The sequence below is a fragment of the Apostichopus japonicus genome, chromosome 8 (genome assembly GCF_037975245.1).
Source record: "Apostichopus japonicus isolate 1M-3 chromosome 8, ASM3797524v1, whole genome shotgun sequence".
NCBI classification, from domain to species: Eukaryota; Metazoa; Echinodermata; class Holothuroidea; order Aspidochirotida; family Stichopodidae; genus Apostichopus; species Apostichopus japonicus.
Genome location: NC_092568.1, coordinates 26,492,643 through 26,514,498, shown reverse-complemented (window position 1 = coordinate 26,514,498; position 21,856 = coordinate 26,492,643). Strand labels below are relative to the sequence as shown.

Below are 21,856 nucleotides of genomic sequence, written 5' to 3'. Positions count from 1 at the left end.
CTTTTTTTGGCTCACTCACACACTTCCTCACATTTCTGATGTGGGTTGCAGTAGAATATCTCATTTCCCTATACATTACATGTAGGGAGATGCGATAAAAAAAATTATTTATCGACGTATTAGTTAAACAAATTATGCAAAAAGCCTGTCAAATTGAATAATATCATTTAAAGTGCTCTCTCAAAGGAAATTGTCAAAAAGTTAAAGGTAGGAATCAGTGTTTGTTTTGGACCTGCAAGCCATGTACACGAAATTGTTGTGAATTAATCACACATTACCGTTAATGCCTGACCAAGTCATTAATATGACTGACTTCCATTGAAATGATGAAAAATGCAAGATAACGGCATAGAGTTGTCAAACCTTGCAAACTCATTAGCTCCCCTGTTTAGTAGTCAATGAATATTCACAACTGAGGTCAGAAAGGGGACAGACACGAATGTAAAGTATCCCAAAGTATGAACCTGACAAGAAGTTATTTGGCCACCTGTACGTCTGAACTAAAACCTTACGCCATCTTTAACGATTGCCATTCGACAATTTCCTTTCCGTTTGAACGTCAGACTTACAAAGTTGCTTTCGCTTTCTTTCGTTTCTTTGCGGGGTGGGCAACTTTCATCCCTTTGGTGTTCAAGCAATGTTGTCTATGCAAAAGGTGTGCTGCATATACCTTTACGTATAGTTTGTGCGGATCTACACATGTAGGTTGATTACACATGTACCCTGTCTGTATTTACTAATATTACTTCAAGGACTCAATAGTGTTTTGCAATACATGTTTCCTCCTAATTGGCTGTTTTGAAATGCTCGTGAAGTGTAAAGTAGGCTACTGGCAATTGGGTGGAAATTTAAATACGAAAAGACCGTCGAAAAAGACCTGTCAATCTTGCTTCTTCCGACAGTTACTCACTAATTAGTGAGTATATGTGCATGAGAAACTGGACAAAGTAGTATTTACTGACAGAGTAGTGAATGAATAGAACACAGTGTTCAAACTCTGAATCCTACTTTAAGTATACTGAATAAGTTTTGCTACAACACTACTACCACCCTCTCTCCTCCAACCCCCCCTCCTCCTCCAACCCCCCCCCCCTCCCCCTCTGGCTCTTTCTTTTCATGTGTGTGTGTACCCTAAGATTGATGATATCCAAAACCGTTGAAAGCTTTCAAGCATACATGACTTAAAGGATTTCTGTAGATTACTAGAGCTGTTCTCAGCCGAGTGGACACTACAGGTGGTAGAAAGAGAAGGGGGGAGGGCAGTAGACAGGAAATTGGTCACCACCAAGATAGGACAGTACTGTAAAGTTACCATAAATGTTCTATAGACACAATGAAGGAAGAGTGCAGTTGTAGTGAGGAGACAGTTATTTTTTCTTGTTTGTAAATATCCACGCAGGTTCATAACATGGAATATCTTCCAGATTTTCTGTGACCAAAAACTTTATAGTTGATTTTTGGGAGAGAAACCATCTCTACCAATATGATATGATGAAACATGAGAGTTTCGAGGCCTACAAGTAGCATATATCTCATTCTCATAGAAGCATTTTTTTAGATAGTGTACAGCATTTGAAATGTACAAGTGTAACAGACAAACCAATTGATTTGTATGTGCCTCCTTCTTCATTGCTAGTATAGGTCGTCGGTAGTGGCCCCAAATTTTAGCGCACCAAAATTGCTAGAAGTTAAGGCTTACATCGTCCAAATTATTTAGCCATATAAGACTATTAAATTAGACAATTAACTATCTCAGTGTTGATAATTAGGGCCTGCTTTTACAATGGCGGTAAAATATGTTTTTCATTGAAATCCGAGCAAGGGTGACCGTTATTCGACTATCTAGCATATTTGCGGGCAGTGCTATTGAATTTTAGGCTCAGTATTTAGTAAACACGTTTAAACAGTGGTTACGGTGTAAACTGACGTCTTTCAGCAATGTGTCTTTGTTACAAAGAACCTTGTGATCTTTTATGATGACATCATTTATTGTGTTAATTGGGTTTTTTTTATACTTTGGTCTAGCGCCCTCCATTTAAATGACAGTTGGCCATTCTTCGGTCTATTCTTTGACCTTGACTCACAGTTTTTTTTACACCTCGGTTATTGTTCTCCGACCAGATTAGCCAGAAATTCCCACGATTCTTGAATAGAATTTAACTCTTGTGAGTTGGTGTTAATTCAAATGAAGAATAAAAGGGATCCTTTGAAAAACGCAGAGAACTGATGATTGTGCATTCATCCGTGGCCAGTATGTTAACAATAAAATTTCAAACCTCGTCAGACAAAGGAGGAAGGTCTTTGAGGCCTCAGCAGTACTACGGCTACTGGAGTTTTCCTTTTGAAGCTATTCAAGCCACGGGCCGGCATTTTCCTTTTCTCTTCGTTCTGTTGTAGTAGTTAGTCTTTCACTTTTAGAAATGATCTAAAATGATAAAAAAAACTGCAAGAGACAAGCACTCTACCTCTGCATGTGACTTCCTTGTATCAATTTGTAGGGACAGTAACCATTCTATCCAGTACTAGGGAGTTGAGATTCGCCTTTTTTTTTCTTTTCAACTGTTTGTAAACTTTCCAATGATATCTACCACATACAAGGAGGTGTGATGATAGGGGTGTGAACGGCTCTTCTTTTTGTAACACCTCAAACGGCGGGCTCACTTTGTAGTTTTTCTTCTTGCACTTTTCAGTCAGTGTGATGATATTTTTTTTTTTCCTTTCCATTATTCAAAGTATCAAAATACAGAACAGGGCAAAGAGAGCAGTTCTTTTGAAATTAGGAAGCCTTCAAATAGCATGTATTGTAAATGCAAGTTATTTTGTATAGTTTTCTCTCTTATCCTGTTTTTCCGTCATTTTGGTTGACCCTGATTGCAGGTTTCGTTACACGGTTTTACATACGAGTGAGGAAAGTTATGTATTTCAAGAGGGATTCCTGGATGATCTTTCCAAACAAACACAAGCAATAACCCTTTGCATGATCAAAATGTTATCTGTTTTGTGTCCAATTTATGGCAGATAAAATAATTGTCAAAAAGCTTTGTCATAAAGCTAATGAAGCCTTTGTCATTCAAAACTTTCGGACTTAAAAAAAAGATTAAAGGAAAAGAGATTCTACATCATGGGCAGTGTGGTAGCATGAAGGGGAAAGGGGAAGTACCTTCTCACTCTGAACTGGAAAGAATATACTTAAATAGTGAGCAATCTGCTGATATCATTCAACAATACATGTATCAACAATATTTAAATAGGCTTTTTGCTTTTAATACATGCACAGTGCTCAGATGAATGTAGGCGGCTAGTCGAGCTAGGCCTACTCCAGTGTGCATGTTAGATACTATAGGATCCTTGTACAGTTTGCCTGGGAGGGGGTGGGGGGAAAGAGTGGCAGGTGGGGTAACAGAGGGGGTGCAGCTAGGAACTGCCCAATTTCAATATACTTGATTGAAAATTGCAAAAGGACTTGGGTGGGAAGCTATAACCATGCTAATAAATAATCACAAAAATATTCAAAAGGTTTTGGAATTCTTTTGGAAAGTTTTTGGAATTCTTTGGCCTTCTTTAGAATATCTAGCCTTTTTTCGTGTCACCTTAATATCCACGTTGGAAACTCTCGTAATATCAACTGAAGCTTCAGTCATGTTGTCATCTTGGCAAATCTAGTTCATATCTTCCTGTCTATTGTTCTCAATGATTACTTCAATGACATTTCTCTATGATTTCTTGGAAAATGAACAGATGCGCATACAGTAGTACAGCGACTCTTGATAACAGTGATGTTTACCTGTAGTCAATAAGGAACAATACTAGAGGAGGCTTCTAAAGCTTACGTAAATGTTGAATAAACATAAGCAACCTATCATCTGTTCGTTTCGTTGAATTACTATGAACTCACGATTGCACGAGCTCTAAACGGTGGAACCGTATGCCGTATGTGCTGTGTCTCTATGATACCAACATTCATGTTTACCTGCAGACATGTTTGTAGTTTCAAACCTTTTCTTGCGTGGATATTGCTTCTTTCTTTTTAGCTTATGAAGGAATCATTCAGTCTTTATCAAACCGATCGATGATAAATGCTTCTTGTTTTTCATTTTTCATCTCAAATCATTTTAATGAGTTTTACTTTCCCACAATAGAAATCAAATTGATACAAACGGACACACTGAGTTTTTGGTGAATTAGCAACGGGATGGTTTTTCATTCATTTTTCGGTGTATGTATACATGCACGATGACAGAACCTTCTCAAGGTTATTTGAGAATGTTGCCAACATTCTCTTTCTACACATGTTATGTCAATAATTTAATGTTATTTGGTCTGCACCACATTTCTAAGCATCAGGTTTAATTGATCATAAATCATTCAAAACAAGTTTGTCACGGCCAGATACCGTGCGTGGAAGTTGCCTTACTATCGATAGTTGACAAATCTCACACCGACATACGTTTGTGTGGTATTTCAAAAAGATTTTACTTATGGTACACTAGTACAGTGTACATTTTGAAACGATTAACGTAGAAGTGAGTTTGTCATTTAGGGCCCTGGGCTAGGTATAATTTGCACCTCTTATGATGGCTTTTGGTAGCCTAGGCCTAACTGGTGTGATATCATGAGGATATACATTCTTTCTTAATCGCCCCCAAATGATTGTGAGATATTCATGAAATTTCATGTTGTTGTTTTAGTGCATGCCACTGTCATTAATGTAGTGTAAATGCTACTCCCTGAAGTCATTAGAGTAGGAATGATTGAGGTCCGCCCAGCGTCTGTCACCTCTTAAAGAAGTAGTGATTGTTTTGTAGATACCTCACCTTGAAGGGATACTGTAATTGTGAAGTACCACATCATAGGGAGTTAAAGGCATTGAAGACTTGCCCCAAACCGCGTGCCGTCATCTGAAAAAGTTAACTTTCCGTTGCTTGCAAGTGATGTTTAGTTCGTGTCGCTATAAAATGCAGACAGTACAGTAATGATACGTGATACCTTGTTATTTTCAGCTGGACCTGAGATGTCCATCGCTGTATTGTTTGTACACTGTGCTGTGAGTATTGACCGCAGCTGTATGTACTGACTGTACACTAGTGTCTAATAACCGATGGTAGCAAGCTGTGTGTGTACTTTCTGGGATGGATGGTGGTGTATAACACTTCTGTTACACCTCATTCGAAACTAGGTCAGATTACCGGCATTAGACGTTTCTTTTTGCGCGAGTCTTCGCACCCTTTAATGTGTAATGTTGATGTCAACATATATGTGACACAATTATGTTGCCTAAACTTTCCTCTTTTTTTTCCCTTTTTGTGATAGCCAAGCATCACTTCTCCTGTTAAAGGCACTTGTCACATTTAACACAGACATAGATTTAAATTCAGTGTACATAAAATATCTAAAAAATTGTAATATGGACTGTGTATCACATATGACAGCCCCAATGGTGTGGTTTATTCACAATTTTTAAAAGTGTTTTGCACAGAATGGTTCACAAATGTGGACGAAAGTTTGACACAATGATCGCTAGATTTTGACCAATTACAGAGCAGGTCAAGGGTCATATATATGGGTTGCTTGGGATCAATGTTTAAGAACACAGCTGTTTATGTTGAATGAGTCATGTGGGCAGGTAAAATTTTGAGTATTGTTTAAAATACTTCAAAGCTAGTGCAACCACAGAAACTATGTGGGAATTCCCCAAACTTGCTCAATATCATCCTGGAATAACAATGTAGGTTTCTGTAGGAGATTGAAGTCAATGAACATAAAGGGGTTAATCTGGAGCCATTTACAGGTTCAAGCCAGTTGCATCATGGTTGCAGGTGTACTGTTCAGCTAACAACTGGTTTTCTCATTATTTGTTACCTAGGTTGATTTAACCATTTCACCATTTCTTCCAATTAACCGTGGCGGAGGTTGTTACTACAGTAGTTGGCTTCCTGTGTCACTAAGAATTACACTTTATACGAAGTGATGCAACCTACCTATGGGAAGGGGATCGGCCAGGGAGGAAAAGTGACTTGGTTTGGTTTACCCCTACCATTCCCCTCTCCCCCTCTTCTCTCCCCCCCCCCCAAAAAAAGAACGTTCTGTTCCTAAGATTCCCCCTCCAGATTTTTGATGCTGTTTCTGACTTGTATTGTGTTGAAGTTTGCAATGTCCTAAAGATTGAACACAGATTGCAGGTGAATGAACTTTAAGATGTTAGGTCATTTCATCGAAGTAGTCACATCTTACTTAATGGTATTTGCATCATGACCACAGGGTTTCTGATTGAAGGGAAACTGTGCTGGATGAAGTACAATAATAATAATTCATAAAGGGATAGGTTGCCCCAATATTTTATAGCAAGTACAATTTGCCAATAAATTCTTGTCAAATGTCACCCTTCAGTGTAAATATTTAGCAGACATTGTCTAAGTGATATGAATTTCCATATGAATTAAATATGATTCTAAGGCCAATGAAAAGCAAATTACAAAGTTATGTTTGAATTACCAGAGAAATATAAGAGATTGTAAAAACGAAAATTAAGTTTGGGAAATTATAGGATTGATCTAGTCAAACCATTGTTATAAGTACTGGTGATAAAAAATGTTGGTAAGAACACTATCGGAGCCAATCGAAAGCATTCCTTGTTTCTAATAATAATTTCAACAAATTTATAAGTTGAATATAAAATCTTGATTTGATGTGACCATATGCAATAATAACAATGTCTGGATTTCATTATATATATATATATTTATATTGTTCTTTTTTTTAGGTTTTTTTGTTGTTATACACTTGTTGTAAGCTTTCCATGACTGGAGTAGAACAAGATCTATATTTGGCTGCTAAGGCTTCAAATTTCAACCTTAATGATGCTTTAAGTTCTCAGTTAACAGATTTGAACTCTGTTTGCTTTGTGCATATTAACTGAGCTATGTATTAACACTGTCTGGTTCCCATCAATTTTATAGGAGCTCCACTTGTTTACTTAAGTAATTACAAGTTTGTAAGGGGTTGAGGGCCCATGGGACAGTGTATATTAATGGAATATAGTGGCCTGTTGACCATCTACATGTTGCAGAGTCTGTAGTCTGTCCCAGGCAGAAATAAAATTAACCTTAAAGTCTGTAAAGTTTGACAGGAGAGAGAGTCAGCTGACACAATCAGGTGATACTGACCTGAACTTGACCTTGCATGAAATTGTTAAAGGAATCGATTGTGCAAAATTAGTGTAATAAATCTTTAGATAATTACCTAATCCCAAGGATACTTCTTTTTGGCATGTGTGTGCTTGTGTGTGTGTGTGTGTGTGTTTGGCAGGAATTATAAAAACGATTTCATTAGGTACATGTCACTCCATTGGAATAATGTACTCAGCATTGCAAACTTTCAGGGATAAATTAAAACCACATAACGTAATTATGCTATTCAAATTGGCTAATTTGCAATACAAATGATTAAATGCAGAACAGCTTTTCTACACAAAGCCTTTGTAATATATTCATGTATTATATTCAAAAAAGCCTAAAATACATGAAACTTTTTTGAAACTATTACATACAAACTCACAATGCGGCGTTATTTACTGTATGTTTACAAAAACATTTGTGCAAAACTCTCTTCCTTGAAATGTTATTCCCAAATAAGGTGTAACGGTCATTGTGCAAATTTGTTTTCTTTAGTGGTTTTCAGGATGCCGGGACAGCAAAATAGTGTGATGTGTTTATATTATTTTGTAATATTATCAACATAATCCAGTTTTAAGTTGGGAAAAAGATTTACAATTGCTTGCTGATAAGTGGGATGTTTAACTATTGTAGAACATATTGAAAACCTCTTTGGTGCAACATATGTCTCTGTCAAATACTCCTATTAAATCAAAGTATGATTTCACTGCGAGAATAAAGAGCAATTTTTCATGGCTTATTTCATAGTTTCATACTTTTACATTTAAAACATTATGTGATCAATTCTGTTAAGCTATCTGTAATATTTTTTTTTTTAGTCGATGTAATAAAAAACAAGTTCATTAGTTGTGAGGTTGACCTAATTCAATTGTTTTCTTCTAAAATTTACTTCATTTCTCTCTTACCTGTCTCCTAACTGCATTGGCACTCCTTTCTAATTAACCCATAGCCTAATAACTGTTAAATACTTGTACAACGCCCTCAATGACTCTCTCTATTACATTTGCCCTCTTCCTTCTCAATCTACCACAGGTTTTTTTTTTTTTTTTCAATTTCAGTCAAATTATGTTGTATTAGTTGTGAGCCATGATTTTATATAATGTGACCTTAAATGTGTATGAAACTTGGAAGCATTCTGTGTTAGGTTGTAGTTAATTGCACAATTAAATTGACCAAGCTTTGTAAAACTTGTAATTGGAGACTCCTCAATCTAAGTAAGACATATTATGTAGTTACATGACCGCTTGGTGTTCTTAATTAAAAAGTGATTAACTGTTTAATTAAATTCAAACTTGTCATCTCCCACATACACAATAATCTGTTGGTAATATGTTTACCATTACCAGAAACATGAAGGTTCCTGTACAAATAACCTGTGACTTATACTGCACCCAAGTCACACCAGTTATCATGAAATTTTTTTTTTTTTCATTTTTTGTGTGTAAAAACCATACAATTTCAAACAGAAAATGAAAAGCATCAACCAAAGACACTGATGTAGGTCTTAGTTTGACCTCATGTTGAAAAGAGGGGTTGATTCTGTATGTATGCACTCTGTGTTTATGTGTATGTAAGTTTTGCTTTTGGACTGGGGGAATGCTGGGGGTGAAGGTCTCTACTCCTGAATCTGTGTTACCAGCTTCCTGCATGAGTCTGCTGATATAAAATCAATAATCTTCTTTGTTGTCTTCCTTGTAGGTTTACCAGATCCTAGCCTCCCCTCATCCTTGTCATCGACATCTTCTGCCTCAAATAACACGGCCGTCTCTGCGACAGTAGCTAAATCAGAACCGCCGCCATCCTCATCATCGAAGGTGGAAGAATCCGAGAAGGGAGCCGTCGGAACCAAACAACCTGCGGAGAGTAAAACATAGCACAGCCTATGTTGTATCTAATGAATGTATAACTGCCTTGTATGTCCATGGTACATTCCTTGGTTTGTTTTCAATTCCCCATTTATATAAGGTGCTGTTCTTGAGGACAACATTACTCATATAGACAAATATGTGATCATTTTATTTATAGAGAACATGGAAATAATATTTAGTCATTTTAGTCTGGAATCTCGGAAATTTCCCTTATCTCCTGTAGCTGTGGAGTTTATGTTTGAACTTTGAATAGAAATGTTGGTTCATAAGGAGGACTACCACTAGGCTAATATTTAAATATATATCCTAGATTTATGCCTTTCTGTGAAAGGACTCTTGAAGGAAAAATTGCGAAACATTTTCAAAGTAATCAGGTATTTTCCCCTCTAATGTAAATAGAAAAGGCATTTACAAAATAAGACGAAAGGAATTTTAGTTCATTTTGCTATTGTAATATATATTATGACAGAATAGTGTAAGAGGAAGTCTTTAACCATGTGATGTCATGATCCATTCCTGGAGAATGTTATGATTAAGAACGACATCAGTCAAGTTAAAGGAAGGCAAGTAAAGATAAAATGTTGCTGTAATGTCCCATTACAGCACAATTTCAATTTGTAAGATCTTTGAACTAAAATATCCATTTCTTTCGAAGTAAGGGATTTTTAAAAAAAATTGCAATCTGCTTTCTGAATTAAAAAGACCAAAATTTCATCAATATCTCTGTCAAGAATTAATGCTAGTCATTATCTTGAAGAAAGAATCTGGAAGTTTATGTTTAGCAAATACCAAGTTGGTAAAGTGTTAATCTCTTGTCACGTGCAAAGGAATATATCATCCTACCCATGATAACAGGTTTATAGCAGTCTGGAGACACCAATAGTTTATCACGTAATAGCTTATAAACGATATAATGTTCTCTTCCAACGGTGAAAAACATGATCTTTTCTTAAAGCGTTGCTGAGATGATATATTCTCCGTTTGAATGAATCAAGGTTTCGATATGTTTTGATAAAGTCTCGCTTTACACTTTGGCATCGCACTGTCTTGACGTCATTTTCAGAAGATGTCATACTTTACATTTGCAATTAATCAAGGTTTTTATGCTTCTTTATACTACGGTAAGTGAATGCACACTATCTTATAGTCTTAAATGTCTTTGAGAGAGTCAGTTCACATTCTTAGTAAAACAATCTTAATTCTTCACATGCTTCAACATCTTGATTGAAGAGGAAGCCATGGCTCTGTGTAGATTGGCCGTGAAGTTGTGATATGCCTTCTTTGTTTTTTTGTATCACGGCGAATGGCACGAGAAATAGTGAAGCGATAAGGTATCACTTAGTTCAACCGAAGGGGAGCATACAAGTGAAATATTGTCACTTAGTATTTAAAGATATTAGCTTCAGTTTACTCCTTCATTGTCAGTAAAAACAAAATAGGAACAGTGACAACCTTTCAAATTGGTTTGCAAATCTGTTGCTAGTTTAAAGGTGAAAAGAACAAGAGTTTAAAATGTGATGCATCTTCGATGGTCAACAAATGAATATTCTCAGGTCATTCTTGGCAAGGAATCTTCAACAAACTCTCTTTTTTGTAATGTGTAATGATATCGTCCAAGCTACTTTTTTGCAGCCATCCTAGTTTGTCACATTCACAACCATACGTATACATTTGCTGCCAGCATTTGCCTACGTCTCTTAATGTCAGAGAAGTCTCTCTTCGCTCCTCAGGAAGTTAGAATCAATTTTGACTTTATACTCGGCGGTCAGACCTGCGTGGAGCCAGCATTGTCAGAGAATGAGATACCGTCAAACGATACACCTCTGATTCCTCTTTAGAGACGGTAGTCATAGCCACTTAACCGTGGTATCATTTAGGAGGAAGTAGAATGGAACCAATCATGACTGATGTGTCTGCTTAAAATAATAAAACTAAGTATTAATGTGTAAGTTGCAATAACTCATGAATAACAGGACAATTACCTGCTTGCTTTACATTGGAATGTACACAAACTGTACCATAAAATGTTGATGAACCTGGGCCTCTGCAAAGCAAACACAAGCGCTGTCCAGCTGTGAAGTACTTTGTAATAACTCAGAGTGCAATGAACCAGCAACGGTAATAAAAAATAAAAAAGAGGAGAGAGTCGGAAGATACTAAAATAATGATTTGCCAGATGTGTAATCATCTGTGGGCCTAGATCAGTAGCTTTTATAGTATTGCATAATCGACTTGTGTTCTGATTTATTAGCCTGAACATGTGCCAGTCAAAGTGAATTTCACCTGGCGTGAAGTGGAAAAGGGGCACCAGTCAAGTGATCATTGGAGTAATTGTCAAATAGAGCCATGACAAATGTACAGTAGAATGGACATGTGGTCTATTGAGCACAGGATGTTTTTGCTGAGGAATTTTAAGAGGATAAAAACATGTGGTGATCACTTCAACTTTTCTTATTCTTATTCCTCTTTCTTTTCCGGCTTTGTTATTACAATATGGCTACTGCGAATGTCAAGAGGTCAAATATTGAGTGTGTATTGTGATTTATTTAAAAGCATCGTGCACTTAGATTAGTATAAATTGAGATCAAATCCTTTGCCAACCTTTGTCAAGGAATTGGAGTTAGCTAAACACGATGTAAGAGGATAGGAACAGCTTGGCTCTTACGTTTATGATGTGTTCGTATTTTTACATGGCAAATTATATAACTATTAATTAATCACCTTTTTGTAGTTTCAACTGTTTATGTGGAAATTGTAATTTCTTCACAATGTCATGCATAAGAAAGAAACTACAGAAAAACTTGCCAACTGATGTGACCAGAAATATATGCCAATAATAGGCTGAAATGTGCTGTTTGTTTGTTTATGTTTCTACTTCCTTTTCTTCTTTCTTTTTTTAACATTAGCATATTCAAGATTTGACCTCACAAAATATAAACGGACAAGTGGTGGGGGGAGGGTGAGGGTAGGGGGTGTTAAAGGGGTTCCTATTCATACAGCACTTTAGAAAATAGAACTGTGACTCCTCCATGTCTAAAGTATTAATTTCAGGTGATCTACCCTACCAGCATAAACATGTGTCATCCTCACCAGGAGCGGGGGTGGGATTGTAAATTTGTGGACATTGAAGCATGTAGGGGGTCCAGGTCCCCCCCCCCCTCCACAGATTGTAAACATGAAGCAGTTAGATGTCAACTGGTGAATTGTGAGACATATTTAGACCACAAACAAAGCTTTGCAGAATGCACAATTGATTGGTTTCAAAAGAGGTTTTACTCATTGTCAACAAGCCATTGTTGTGCTAATAACTACTTTGGAATGTATGTGTGAGGTTAAAATGTGGTGTAACATTCTAACCTCTCCCCCTTACCTCTCCCCCCCCCCTTACCCCCCCCATCCCACCTGGATACACACCTACGTAGGTGGTGTTATTAATCCGACAGCTTAATACAAAAGCAACATGGTAATGAGGAAGTTATTGTAAAGATCACGTCTTGAAAGATTTGAGACTTCGTGTTGCAGGCTACTCTTACAGTTGACCGTATGGCTGCCTTTTGTCTGTTTTCACAAAAAGTGAGTGATGACTTCACAAAATAAACAAATTAATTGAGAAAATTATCAGGAATCATTAGCTCATTCCATCAAGGCAGGTGGATCTGTTAATGTAGGTAATTACTGTTTGGTATAACAATGTATGTAAATTTGTTTTGTTAGAGAAATGAAAACAAATTTGGTAAAGTTAAAACGTGTACATAATATGTCGAACCATGAAGCTAGTCTGAGACCTTGGAAAAATACAAAAAAATCTGATTAACACTGCTCAATGGAAAAAAAACTAATTAAAAATAGAAAAATCTGTCTATTTATTCATTTGGGGGGGTGGTGGAAGTGGGGTAGTTAGGCTATTTCAAATGAGTGTAATGGCAAGCCTGGAATTTACTATTTACATTTCAGTTTTATTGATATAGTTTGTTGCTACTGATAGTATTAAAACAGGTATAGGGAAACATGTTTTGATGCAAATTTAAATGAAAATACACTAGATGAAAACAAAATAAGGGTTATATCTTACATTGATGTCTGAGGTAATTCCTGATCTCTCATCAATAAAAAGGTTTTTTAGTTTTATTTGGCATTTAGTTTTATTTGGTTACACAATTTTTGCAAAAAACTGCATTAAAGTAGTGTATGGATTTAAAATCAATGTTCTAATATCTAAGGAAAAAAATTTCATTTTCTTGGGGGGGTGGGAGAATTAAGGGGTGGGGTAAGACAGCATTGGTAATGATTAATTTTGTACATAAATCATGACAGTAGATTATCTTCACATTAAAGTTAGGCTTTGTTCATACAGGCCACCCTTGCTGTATCATGTGCATTGATTGGAAATTGTTTTGGAAATTTAGCAATCAGGCCAGAAGGTACACCAAATACGTGGAACATTCTGAACATTTTTGCTTTCTAAATCACTTCTCTGGTCTTATCAGGTATCAATAAAATAGCTCGACATGACTTTTTCACACACCAATTAAAAACTACAAAGGAGGGAAATGCTTCAAAGCAAAGACACCTATTGAAGAGATATCAATAGTGTTATAATCATAACAATGTGATATTGAATTCAGACGATTGTTAAGCTTCTTTTCACAAGTCTTTAATTCCCACAGAACCCAGACGAGATAGAGTTTCCCAAGGTGTCTCACCTGCGAAATTTGGCAGCAAAAGCCTAAATATTGTTGAACCAACAAAGGAATTCACAATACGAAAGTACAACATCAAACAACCTGGTAGGAAGTCCTGCAGTGTCGTACAGACTTTGATCGATGAACTCATTGGGTAACCACTGTCGTAGGACATGAAATGCAGGTATCACCTACCGGGGCGTAGCCAGGTTCTTGGCGTGGGAGTGCAAAGTCAAATTTCTGTCCCCATTTTCAGACATATAGCGGTGGATCGCCTTCCTGGGGGAGGAGTATAAGGAGTGGGGTTGCTTTTCGAAAAGGGCTTAGATGCAAATGGTGCTATCATTTCCATTATTTTTAACTACATTCGTGCACTAAAAGTTTACTTTTAGGGTACATCTTTACCAATTTTTTGGAGAAAAGATTTTTTTTCGTGCCTGTGCGGTTGAAAACCACCCGGTTATATCACATATTGAAAAAAATATATGTGAATACAAATATATGTTTTTCACGTCCCAAAAAATTCTGTGGGGGCCCTCTGCTTTCTCATTGACTCAGTGGGTAACCACAATTGAGGACAAGTGGATAAGAGGAAAGTATCACCAAAGTCAAGATTTATCTATCATCATTGCCCAATTTGAAAGAGATGATCAAGATGATTACTGTAGTATCCTCCCCCATGCCCCTCCCCCTTTCCTTCATTATGTGTAAACTTTTTTGATAAAAGGTATTTTCTCATAGCCAGAGATACATAACGGTATAGCTACCTTTGTGAACTAGCACTCTCGTGCCAAAAGTAAAATGAGGCAAGCAAAACATTTCTGGAAGAAGGGGTTCATGGGGTAGACCTAAGGGTCATCCTTGTAGCTATGGCTTAAATACTTTTGCTTGTGGTCTTGAGGTGCATGTAAAAGAGTGTAGGTTTCAGGAGCCGACTTACAGCCCCCAAGCCTCACTTCTGTTTCCAAAATGTTTGCTCTTCCTGAAAATTGTTAGTATTCAAAACAGCACAATTCTTCCATATGCATTTTGGGCAGTACTGTTTAAACATTTCCACAGCACTCCTTTTATTTTGTTTTAGAGTAGAAGGAAATTGGTCACACATTAGTATATATTTGTGTGGTTACTATTTATTTTAATTGCTTTAATAATATTCCAGTACTCAGGTAAGAATGCTTGATTGGAAATACATTCTCAGTCTGGAAGTGTCCAATTGTAATACAAGCAAGTTATTAATTATCAATAAATATTTGTGCTTGACATTGTCTCACTTTGCCCTGAAGTTATTGTTATTATGCATGTAATAATATTGGATATGATTTGATAAGTTAATAACACAATAATGAAGGAAGACATTTTCATGTTTATTTAATAAATATATAATTTTTGGAATTGCAGATGTAAATAAAGGCTTGTGAACATTAATACAACAAATGTGACCATCTCATTATTCTTTCAAACTACAGCACCATTTTTTCATCTAAGCAACTCCTATTTTACAAAATTTGCTCAAAGATCCCTTTCCCCTACACAAAAATGGTAGTTGTGCATTGCTGAATATGTTCAAATACTCTCAAAAGTGGAATTGTGACTTGAATAATAACTTTTATTGCTTAAATATAAAACTCTTTGAACTTACTATAAGTCTCTAGTTTTTTTTACCACACACAGCATGATGAATCAGTAAATAGATTAGTGAACAATACCCTGTGCAAGATTTCCCATAAATGATAGAAATCTAGGATAAAATTTGTGGAATTGGTTAAACAATTCTGGGTTTTTAAAATTTGAGGTATAACTATATAACTTTGCTGTATGGCAAGGTATCTCATTTCTCCTTTCCTTCGAGCTGTAACCCATTTTCAATATACTCATTTCTTCAATCTTGAATTATAACTGGCAGATGTCCTTATAGTTCTTTAAAATTATTAATATTACCAACATTTCTATAAAGTTTGACAGATCTTATCTGTTGTGACATATCACAATATAATAGCTTGGAGCAGTTACCATTGAAATACAGAAGTTTGTAAACTAAACAGATACTGTAATAATGTCACTAAAATTTAGAACATTATAAATGTACTTTAATAGGAAACCAATAATGTACTGAGCATCTTTGAAGTTAGCATAATGCAATTGATTAAAAACAAAAAACACTTTAAAAAATATCAATTTTACTTATATAAGAAACAACTGTGTAGCATAATGAGTGAGGTGCTAGAAAATTCTCTCTGGGAAAATGCTACAGGGTGGTTACCATACCATAAATATGCGCACCTTTGGTTTACAATAGCAGAGAAACATAAACATTTTTGGAAACAGACTTCTTTGGAGAACATGATACAGGCAAAACTCTGTATTTCCAGGATTAAGGCAAGATAAACATGGTTTAGTGTCGCAAGAACAGATACAGTTGTTTAATAGAAGATACATAAAAATCTTGCAAAGTTGTCACCGGAATAAATTAAACTGGAAGAAAGGTACATCACACACGTAACTTAAAAACAATAATAATAATTCAAACATGATCACACTTCATTAAAAATGAATAAGATGATACTGGTTTCATTGCAGTAACTGGCACAATAATGCAGACATTTTAATATTTTTCAGCCTCAAGTATTAAGTAAGCTATAATGGTGAATTTGATGAAGAGACCCGCTTTGTTGTCTATTGCACTCAATGAAATCCTTAGTGTATTGGTTAACCTCATTCAAATGTTCATCTTCTACCTCGGGAAGGAGCTCTCGCATAAATTCAACAATTCTGAAGAGATATTCTGTATTTGGTCCAGCTCGACCCGAGGAGCAAGCTATATCCTTGGCAATATCTTCAGATGATGCAGGGCCGAGATAGTTTCTGTTACAAGGTGTTGCTACATAGGCCAAAACTGAAAGCTCTGAACCGTCTTGTGCATAGAACGTTAGTGTGAGTAGTTGATAGTCTCCGGTTACTACTTCTCTCATATTTAGATGTTTCAAAGCACCTAAAACCTGCTCTTCTCCCTTGACCTGGAATGCCACGCCCCATGTCGTTCCCTAAAGAAACAAGAAGATAAAGTCTATTTTACAGTCAGCACTGGCTCAAGAAATTAAATTCTTGCAGGCAATTTGATTTTCAAGGATGCAAATTCATTCTGTACTGATATATATATATATATATTAACCAATGGATAATTTAAGGTTCTCCCTCTTGATTCCTCTCTGCAAATTAATTAGCATTTGTAGGAATGGTGTGGATCTAAGTTGAACAATTACGATCATGTTTAAAACAAAGCTATTGCAACTGAAAATCCACTCGGCTGACTTAAACACACAAGTTGTCTAGTAATTGTCCTTTCTCTGCCCTCTCTAATATGAAGCAGTGAGAGGATACAATTTTCCAAGATCGATATCCCCCTAAGTCATTGGCTCTTTTGTTCTCACCTCCACTTTTTTTTACTTTCGTCTTTTATTTCTTCATCTCGCTGCATCTTTTCAATATATTTTTCAGTTATTTGCATACTGCAGAAGTAGCTCTTTACAAGCTTAGAGAGAAAACACTTCAAAGTATCCATTTGTCAATCTCCAAACATTTTCAATTTCATGAAGTGTCTGCAAAAAGGCTCTAGCTGTCAGCTAGCAACTTTCGTCCTTAATTAAAATTCTGATCAAGTCCAGCCTCTATGCAGATGCTGCATATATCATGCTGCTCGGCAACATAAGTGGATAATGTTTCCTTTTTTTTTCCTTTATGAATACCGAGATTATATAGTTCTACGATGGAATTTGGAGGGCAGTTGTTTCAATATTAAATAAGTTCAACTCAGGAGAGATTACAGAGGTTGGCAAAATGGTTTTAAGTCAAGATCGACTAGTGATGTGAACTCAAAAAACGAGTTGGACAAACAGAGCGGTATACTTCTGTGGAAAGAACTGTTGCTTTTGTACTGAAAGTTGTCCCACCTTGCAAACACTTGCCTACCAACTATATATTGCAAGTTTGTCAATTCAGATGATTTACCTAAGCATTTTTAATATTTCAAGACAATTGTTTCACTCGTTTCTATATAAAGCGTCTGAACAGGTAACCTTGAACAAGCCCTATAAAAATATGTGAAGCTGGTCATTGTGTAACTTTGCATTTTAATTATAGTCTATTCAGAAAGGAATGATGTAACGAGTTGATAAAGGACAATTAAGAGCAGAAGAAGAAGCATTCTGCCATTACAAGAAATGTACTGATGAGTGCGGGAATCAGATTCAAGCCGAAGAGGGTTACACGGTGCTATGCCACCTTTGAAATCTAGTCACTGGTTTGGGAATTACACTTGCCGTGGGTTTGCCTATCTGTCACTTAAAACTAAACCATCCAACCGTCTTCCTACCTACGAGATCTCTCTGGATAAGTGGATAACACTACTTCTCTATGTCTGGTCTTTGAATGGTTGGGTATCATGTACCAAATTTAATGCAAACTACAACATTGTACAGTAATGCCACCTGTAATGTTGGCATAGATGTTGAGTTGGCATAAATGTTAAACAGTTTCATTTGTTTGTGAACTACTATATATAACAATGAGTTTTAAGTACCAACCTTTGTTCTTTGGTTTCATTTTCATTTCATTTTGTTGGGCGAAATTTACTGGAGACCTACTCGCCGAATTTTCTGTTCCAGCAAGAATTTTAGAGGCATAGCTGGTGGGGTTTTTTTGACATCCTCTAATCCGTTCAAATTATGTCACATTGAATATTTACTCTTGTACCTTTCCATTGATGTATGGCACATTGTATTATTTTTTGGGGGGACTTTTGGAACGTAAAACTTGATTAAACCTAGCACTTTTGGACAAGGAATTTGCTCTTTTCGCAAAAATTCCGAGCGCTCATGTGACGTACATGAGCGGAGTCAGTTGAGGAAAATTTTGATCAAGCTATTCACGTCAGCACTATTAACACTACGCCGACACTCTGTCATACTGTTAAAATCGAAATGCCTACGAATTGTATAGTAGGTGGTTGCAAAAACACTTCTGAAAAACGAAATTTAAGTTTTTTTTTCATTTCCCAGTCATCAAACTGACGATACACGTCGCGGGCTTTGTATTAATTTTGAAAGTAGCACCCGCGAAGACTTTCTCACTCCCAGTGTTTCCCACCATCTGCAGGCGAATATATGTTCAGCGCACTTCACACAAACATGTATTATAGGCAGTATTATCTACGCAGAGGCCCTCTAAAGCCACAATTAGCCACAATTACCCTGTTATTCCGATGTGCATACTCAATTGTTTATCTTCAGCCATGATTTACCCCATAGGTGCAAGAAAAAAAGATCAATTACAATAAAAGTACACTGTACAATAGGCCCTCTTTTGCAGAACCAACTACACAACACTACGCATGGAGCTAACTGAGTGATGAACACTAACATGTACAGACGATATGTATTGTAGGCATGTATATATTGTACTGAGACGGTAAAAGTTTTTGCATTTTTAAAATTTTGAAACTCTGTATGGAATATGGAATCTGTCACACGTTTTTTTTAACTTTTTTTCACCGTGGTGTTCCCTTCACTTGCGTATATGCTTTTGTGGAGTTCAGACTTTCTGAAAGCTTTACACTATGGCAGTGAGACTGAGACATACCCAAAGCTTTACATTTCATGGATTCGATTAATATGGAATCCACTGACTGGAAACTTACTACAAACACGATTCTTTGCAACAACAAATTAAATATACCCAAGATGTTGACATATTTCACAAGGTAGGCATATCAAATGTGGCAAGACCTCGATACCCTACGGCACAGTAAGTGTACTGGCCTATAATAGCAGCGAAATATGACCAGACTTTTAGGCAGTGTTTTTTAACCATTATTTACTTTTAATTGAAGAATTGCTACCCAAAATGAGTTAACAAATGTGTGAACAATTCAAACAACCATTTCTTTCTCACAGCAGCATGTATATTGGAAGAGTGAATTTAATAAAAGGCTCACTTTCTTATCAGAAGTACATTGAAAGCCCATTGTTATTGTTTCGCAGTACACTCCGCAGAATGACGTCACACGGTGACCTGTACGTTCATGACCTTTTACACATCAGGTTTCTGGTCAGTGAGAATTTGCTAACTTTGACATAAAATTTCTCTGTCCCTTCAAACTGTCCCATCAAACTGTCTGTCCATCAAACTTACTGTCCCTTTCAACTAACCGGGAACCATAGTATTGTTTGTATACTATGAGCCTCAAGTTAAGCATTTTAACAACTTTGAAGCTAAAAAGGGAAATGGAGAGGCATATCATTGATTGTATCACATTGACAATTTTGGTTTTTTGAGAATACACTAACTGAAACTTATGACCACAATCTTATTCACATATATTTATGGGACCTTATAAAACAAGAGGGGGAGAGGGGAAGAACTCAGTACACCTACCTGGTCTTCTTTCACAAGTGTAGCTACTCTTCCAGGCTATAAAATCAAAGAAAAGGGTGAAAGTTAAGTATTGAATATATTCATATTCACATAAAATCAAAGCTACAAAATTGCAACATGTACGATTAAAAACTATACATATGATTTAAACACTACTTCACAAATGTATGGAAACCATGGAAGGAGGGAATTACATCATGGAGGTACATGTTTTAACTACAAACATAACATCAGTTTAACGAATCCCTTGGCCGCAAACCAGGCTGTTACAACTTCGGCTGTCAGGATTCATCAAGTGTCATTTGCGGAAGACCCAAATGTTGCATGTATGGGTTTTACAAGCACACACCGTAAGTACAAGAAAGGTTACAGTTAGGCAGAAATGATGGACAGTGCCACATGTTTAGTCCAAGTTTAGATAGACTGCATATCCCACAATGGCTATCAGCTACCTAATGCACAAACCCTAGCAAAACATTCATGTGTCAAGCAACATCTTACAAACATAAACAAGATAGGCCTGCAACGCATCGTTCCCATAAAACCATTATTCATACCCATAGATGCAAAGGCATATTTAACATTGGCAGTGGGTAAATATGATACTGTTGTCCTGTCTAAACGGAGCAATGATTCACAAATAATAATTTATTAAACAATACAATCTGTCTGCTTGGCTGAGCAGACTAACTTTGAGGCCTGATAGAACAGAAAAGTTCTTTGGCTTTTGTAGTTCTCTATTGTGGAGCAATGACTGTTAATTGCAACAGTCATGGGCACACATCCTATGTCGTAACTGTTACTTGGTTTGAAAGTAGTCCTAACGTTAGGTCTAATCATGTTAAAGCGTTTACTAAGCTAGACTTAGCCTAACGCTAGTAACTAACTGGCCTAGCCTTCGGCTGTACCATGACTACTGCACTGCACACTAGAGTTGAGTTACAACTGAGCAACGTTGTCAGCACTTCGGAACAATACTCTTTGGTGAATAAATTTCAAAGCCAATTTTACGGCTTTAGAGTACAGGATGTGCTTAAAATGTGATGATGGTAAAGCTATTAGGAATCTTTAAAGTTATCGGCTTTTACTTACCGAACCTGTCACACCTCTATAACTAATGCATCCCTGCCAGAATCTACGAACGAATCCCTTTACGCAGCCTATTTTCTTCTCTGAAAACTCAAAGTTTGGCTTCCAAATTAGAGATCCATATCCAAAAATCCAAAGTGATGAGTACATTGACAGTCCTTCAAGAGGATTCCCGAACTGTTGGGGAGGCATTTCAGTCTATTTTGTTGTTAAATCTTTGCGTACAATGAAGTTTTCCTGCAGTGTTATCCTATAACGAAGTATATTTTTAGTTTTTTACACATGACCGTAGCCACAACTTGGCAAGCAATCACTATTATTTGTTGACATATGACGTTACCGGATGCACAAGCATGCGTACGTGGAAAACCGGATATATGAATAATCATATATACAGTCACATGGTCTGTTTCAGTCAATCACAAGTAAGTTTTATCATGGAGGCCGTGCTGGCATGCTGTCAGTCAAAGTCGTTGTTCCGCGCAACGCGGGTTCTGACGCAATAACGTGGGTGGTTGAATGAATGATGCAATGATAAACATGTGCGCTTGGAAGATGATGTAAACAAACGAAACTCGTGGTTTGTCACGGGTAGATCGATGAAATCAAAATACAA

General features: G+C 36.5%; 2 protein-coding genes across 3 annotated transcripts in view; one reads left to right on the top strand and one right to left on the bottom strand.

Annotated features, from left to right (window-relative positions):
- LOC139971354 (chromatin-remodeling ATPase INO80-like) overlaps positions 1-15,347 on the top strand; it is a 112,034-nt gene extending 96,687 nt beyond the window's left edge. For both annotated transcript variants that reach the window (XM_071977716.1, XM_071977715.1), the window contains exon 32: positions 8,871-15,347. In XM_071977716.1, coding sequence (XP_071833817.1) covers positions 8,871-9,046 — 176 coding nt within the window. In that variant the 3' untranslated portion in view covers positions 9,047-15,347. The remainder of the gene's footprint in view (positions 1-8,870) is intronic.
- Positions 15,078-21,550, bottom strand: LOC139971359 (glutathione-specific gamma-glutamylcyclotransferase 1-like). The gene is made up of 3 exons (XM_071977724.1): positions 21,244-21,550; positions 20,152-20,187; positions 15,078-16,763 (listed from the first exon to the last, which is right to left on the bottom strand). Exons 1-3 carry the CDS (start codon positions 21,430-21,432, stop codon positions 16,341-16,343), a joined length of 648 nt encoding a protein of 215 aa, XP_071833825.1. The 5' UTR covers positions 21,433-21,550; the 3' UTR covers positions 15,078-16,340.
- Between the last annotated feature and the right edge of the window lie 306 nt (positions 21,551-21,856).

Coding starts and splice junctions, on each gene's coding strand:
- LOC139971359 (XM_071977724.1), bottom strand. CDS start 21,432: ATGCCTCCCCAACAGTTCGGGAATCCTCTTGAAGGACTGTCAATGTAC. Junction 20,188..21,243: donor ATAGAGGTGTGACAGGTTCG/GTAAGTAAAAGC, acceptor TTGATTTTATAG/CCTGGAAGAGTAGCTACACT. Junction 16,764..20,151: donor CACTTGTGAAAGAAGACCAG/GTAGGTGTACTG, acceptor TTGTTTCTTTAG/GGAACGACATGGGGCGTGGC.